Raw genomic sequence first — 5745 nt, 5'->3', positions numbered from 1 at the left:
TCAGGGTATCTACACACCCTAATATCCTAAATACATTCATGGCACACTGAGTAGGAGCCAGGAGAAAATGCCTAAGGTAATTAAGGGTCACCGGCCTCATAGGGATTCTCATCCCTCCTTCTACGAAAGCAATTATCGGGATCACAACTTCACCCTCCCTCCTCCTAAGGTACCACTCTCCCTCTTCACAATACTTCAAATTCACATTATTGGGTATTCCATAGTCAACAATGAATTTGTTCATCATCTCATCGGACTCGACCAACTTCTTAAACTTACCCATTCCCCAAAGACAACTAAAAGTTCTAAAAGAGAAAAGGAAGAGTGAAATCAAGGAAATTTGGGGTCACTAGAAAAAGAAGACTTACAGAAGTATGACGATACTATTCAGATAGTGTGCAAGTCGAGCCAGATTCAAACTATATGCATCAATAATTGTAAGCGCGAAAATGATGAAACCCTTAGGTTCAAACAGGTATTTATACTCCCCCTTAGGTTCCCCAAATGTAACCGCTTGCTCATAAAAGCAAAAGATCATGCCGTTGAAAATGGGAAACGTGGTGCCGCCAAAATTTAATGTGGGCGCCCATTAAGTCTTGAAACGCTAAAAATGCACATCGGGCAGTCAGAAAGCCGCCAGCATCAGTACAAACTGAAGTGGGGCAATTCGTCCAATGGACCCGCAGGTATCAAAACCCTCCTCCCCGTCCGAGGGAACGTGCAGCAGGGTTTTGAGGGGCTATTGTGGGGCCCATAGGCCTGATAGCCTCGGCCCATCATGTAGTAGGCCCGAGGCCCAGGCCGAGGAGCATAGGCTATTTGTGGCTAAGGTGGGGAAAAGCCTCTTTTCCCAATCCACGCCGAGGACCACCTTATCCTCGGCCTGACAAAGGTGATTTTGGGGAGAGACTAACCCCAAAGTAAGCTGTCGCTCTCACATTTAATGCACTCAACTAACCCCCCTGGCCGCATTAATGGGGAGGTAACCCCTTGGCAGGATAACGTTGATCAGAGTGAACCACTTGAGTATCGATAAGGCCTCTGATGGGACGGACGGCCAGAAAAAAGGCAAATAGGTGATCAACAGATGGAAGGATGAGATAGGAAGATGAAAATTATAAAAGAAAAGCTAGTAAAGTAAGAAGAGGGGGGAAAAAAAGAGGGAGAACAATCAGGCCTCCTCGGCCACAGGCCGAGGAGCATCCCCCCATTTGTAGAGAAACTCTTAGCATTTTTTAAGAAAAGTTCATGCATGGTGATCGACAGCCAGCACCTAAACCTTTCAACCCACTCTCTATAAATTTATTGTTTGGGCTTATTGGGCTGAAAACCCATCACTCAGGGTCAATCCAAATTGAGTCCTTACATATGCAATCCTCTATCTCAAATCTTATGAATACCATGGACTATTATTTCTTGAAGTGAATAATTTGGGTATATTCTTGAGGTATTATTTCTTGAAGCCAATAATTTGATTATATTCTTGAGGAATCGTATCGGGTGAATCAATATGGCCTTTCAAGTTACAACACGTGCCCATCAAAAAATATATTAAAAAAAAAAATTACGATCAGTGGACAAACTATCTTCCTTTGACTTGAGTTGGGCCCAAAAAAATTAAAGTGTAAAAGAAATTAAAACATTTCTCAATTATTACTTAAGGATCAGTGGACAAACTATCTTCCTTTGACTTGAGTTGGGCCCAAAAAAATAAAGTGTACCTCACTATGAAGGGCCCACCTCAAAGGCTCACAGTCGCTTGGATACTTGGACCGATTGGTCCAACTCCGTTTTCCTCATCACATACGGATAATTATTATTTTGGGACCAATGTTTCCTTTTCTCATACCAAAAAATAATAATAATAATAATAATAATAATGATAATAATAATAATAATAGTTACTTAACTTCATAATATCACCCATTATGTATGGAAAAAAAACGTTGGTTTCATAATTATAATAATTTTCCTCACTCAAAGTAAGAGAGCTAATATCTCATGAGCCCATCCCATTATAATACTAAATAATTTTCCTCACTCAAAGTAAGAGAGCTAATATCTCATTTGCACATCCCATTAAATGGGTCACTTACAAATTTTGTGGATCTCATAGAGCATTGGACCCACAATTTATGGAGTATTCTCAATCTCATATGATCCCATTATAATAGAGATATCAAAATTTTCTTAATAAGTAATATGAGATTCAAACTTTGTTTATACCAAAAATCAATTAGCATATTGGTATGATAATAAAAGAACCATAATTATAGAGTGGACCACCATAAATTTGAATTTTATGGTTTAAAAAAAAAAAAATCAAGCAAAGGTTATCCAGAAAGGGAGGAGGGGCCTACTCCGTCTTTATTATCACATCAGAATCTAGACACCACATGTTCCACATTTGATATAGAATCCTTTGGATAACAATTTCAAAGGTCCACTTACCATGAGAAAGAAATAGATGGATATTATTATTCTTCACACCTAAATATATGGGAAAAGTGTTACTCCCTCCGTTCCACTTTTTTTATTCTTTGACTTTTTAAGAGAACATCATTTATTGTCTTGTTTACCTTTTAAAAATGTATAAGTTTCCAAAACTACCCTTAAAAAAATTTATCAAAAAATTGAATTAGTAAATTAATAAGGGTATAATAGGAACATTAGTAAATTAATGACTTTTATTTTTAGAAACAGGACAATATTTTGGAACATCTCAAAATGGAATAAAGGACAAAAAAAATGGGATGGAGAGAGTATTTTTTTAAGATAGATATTATTAAAATTAGGGTAAAAGCTCTTCTATATATAGTTTCTGTAACTATGAAATAAATAATATCCTTTCAAAGATAAGAAAGGTAAAAGTTCAACAATTAAAATGTGTCCCGTTTCAAAGTTCCCCATGCTATTTTCAATTTATTTTTTCATTAAAGTAATAATATATATTAAACCCTATCATTTAAGAGATGTAACAAATTAAATTTTATAGTTTGAAAATTAATTAAATTAAAATTTTAAAATTTTGAAAAATAATTTATTAAACCTTAAGTACAATACCATTCCACACAAATATTTTGAGATTTAATTTGTTGCTTTTTTAAATCTCACAAATTAATTTGTAATTTTTAAAAATTTTCAATATCTAATTTGTTACTTTTGAAACCATAGGGCTTAATTCGTTACACCTCTAAATTATAAGATTTCTAATGCCAATTTCTATAAATTAAAAAAAAAAATTACAAACCGTTGAAATTGCATGATGTGATTAGTGTTTAAAAAAAAAATATCAATAGTGGGCCATTTGAAAGTGAAATATCAACAACTATGAAATAAACAGTCTTTTGTTTCTTTCGAGCACTATCAAATGAAGAAATCGTAATTTGGGTGGGGATCCAAGAAAAATAAGCAAAGGGACAGAATTACTTCCAAATGTTCATTTCCATTGTCAATGCCATCATCTTCTATGATGCGCATGTGAATATTTTGTAATCAAGCTATGATTTGAGTCTTGAGATTGCTACACCAAATCTTTATTAATTCTACTGTGAGCAATGTCTATTACAGACTGTCGGTTACACACAAAATTATTTCAAGTCACGATTTCAGTTTAAAAAAACTATTGCACACAACTTTGTATGCAATAGCTTGTGCGCATTAGTCACTTTCCTTCTACTACCGAGAAGAAAAAACCCAAGTCCGGACTTAATATAGATGAAATTGAGCCCATCAAAAATATCCAAAGCAGTCCAGACACCAAGCCCATGGGCTAAACCATTGGACTGTGTAGAAGTGTAGAAAACATCCCAAATGTTATACCTCAAAATATAAATATTATAGAACTAATAATAATAACACAGTAGAATGACTTCCTTTCAAACCCCACTTTATTATCAAAAATATTGTTTGAATATCAAAACAAAATATATTACCAAGAAAAATAATGCAACTAGATGGAGGATAAATAACTAAATAATGCAACCTTATTCTTTTCAGAATAGTTTACAATGCTGAAAAATCTAAGTGTATCCTAACAAGAATTCTAAGTTTTTAAGATGCTAAAGTGGTTGGTGCACAACTATCATGCACACAAGCTAGGACATCTTTGTACTCCCTTGCTATTGTGAAGGAATCATATACCTTTCCATCACTGCTTTTCTTGTACTCAAAGAGGAGAGAGGAGTGATTGAATGCTGTCAGTTTGACAAACCCATAATCATAATCTCTGTAAAGGCTCCATCTAGGTGTCACTCCACTGAACGTTGATAAGTGGCTACCCCCACCTCCAACAACAACATGGATTGTTCCATCCACAGGACCCGAGTAATGAGACCTTCCTGACTTCACGCATTGATTCTACACACCAGCAAATTAACAATAACACATTAGAGGAAGGAAATGGAAGTGATCCTGAAACTCAGAATAGCATTGTGACGGATTCATATGAGGAGGACATTAAAGCTAAACCAAGAGTTGGCTTACCAAATAAGCAAAGCTACCTACCCCAGGAGTTGCTTACAGAAAATGTTACATTGCTGCATGTTATTGAAATATGGTAACAAGAATAGTTTCTCTTTTTTTTTTTAAAGGAGGGGTTCATGCTGGTTCAGCCTCTTTTTGGGGAGATTCCCTATATAGTTTAGTGGATTCAATCTTTGAATGGAAACTAAATTTCAATAGCCCCGCTACAACCATGATTAAGCACTTTAATGATAAATTGATAATATGCTGTGAGTAGCACATTTTCTATAACTTAGTGGAATTAATGACTTTCAATCTTTGAATGGAAATCAAATTTTTCAATAGCCCTGCTTAGCCAGTGATTAAGCACTTTAATGATAATGTGCTATGAGTGGCATAATTTCTATCATTCGGTGAAATTAATGACTTCTACTTTCAAATATGAGTACATGCATGGATTCATATGTCATCAAGCTTGTTTGCATGAACTTGATATAACCTACATAATCTTGGCATTGTCATTACCTGGTAAATAGGGCATGACCTTTCATAGTTATGGACATGGCCATAAAATGCAAGGTCCACCTTGTACTTCTGCCAAAGCTTTTGCAAGCTTTCCCTTCCCATGGGCTCTTCAAATGCACCCTCCAGGCCATAATAATAGTCAGAGGAATACCCAAGGACACGATGAGCAGCAAAGATTAACCATGGTTGTTTCTGTCTATCCACCGAAGCAAGGCAATGTTCAATGAATTTGTACTTTATATATAGTTTCTGTAACTATGAAATAAATAATATCCTTTCAAAGATAAGAAAGGTAAAAGTTCAACAATTAAAATGTGTCCCGTTTCAAAGTTCCCCATGCTATTTTCAATTTGTTTTTTCATTAAAGTAATAATATATATTAAACCCTATCATTTAAGAGATGTAACAAATTAAATTTTATAGTTTGAAAATTAATTAAATTAAAATTTTAAAATTTTGAAAAATAATTTATTAAACCTTAAGTACAATACCATTCCACACAAATATTTTGAGATTTAATTTGTTGCTTTTTTAAATCTCACAAATTAATTTGTAATTTTTAAAAAATTTCAATATCTAATTTGTTACTTTTGAAACCATAGGGCTTAATTCGTTACACCTCTAAATTATAAGATTTCTAATGCCAATTTCTATAAATTAAAAAAAAAAATTACAAACCGTTGAAATTGCATGATGTGATTAGTGTTTAAAAAAAAAATATCAATAGTGGGCCATTTGAAAGTGAAATATCAACAA

General features: G+C 34.2%; 1 protein-coding gene across 1 annotated transcript; it reads right to left on the bottom strand.

The window, feature by feature from the left end:
- Positions 1–3868: 3868 nt before the first annotated feature.
- LOC111999894 (nucleotide pyrophosphatase/phosphodiesterase) lies at positions 3869–5207 on the bottom strand. Its single transcript, XM_024032003.2, has 2 exons — positions 4990–5207; positions 3869–4359 (listed from the first exon to the last, which is right to left on the bottom strand). The coding sequence occupies exons 1-2, from the start codon at positions 5089–5091 to the stop codon at positions 4054–4056; spliced, it is 408 nt and encodes a 135-aa protein (XP_023887771.1). The 5' UTR covers positions 5092–5207; the 3' UTR covers positions 3869–4053.
- Between the last annotated feature and the right edge of the window lie 538 nt (positions 5208–5745).

The sequence above is a fragment of the Quercus suber genome, unplaced genomic scaffold (assembly GCF_002906115.3).
Source record: "Quercus suber isolate HL8 unplaced genomic scaffold, Cork oak 2.0 scaffold_96, whole genome shotgun sequence".
Taxonomy (NCBI): Eukaryota; Viridiplantae; Streptophyta; class Magnoliopsida; order Fagales; family Fagaceae; genus Quercus; species Quercus suber.
This window is presented reverse-complemented; position numbering and strand designations above follow the sequence as displayed.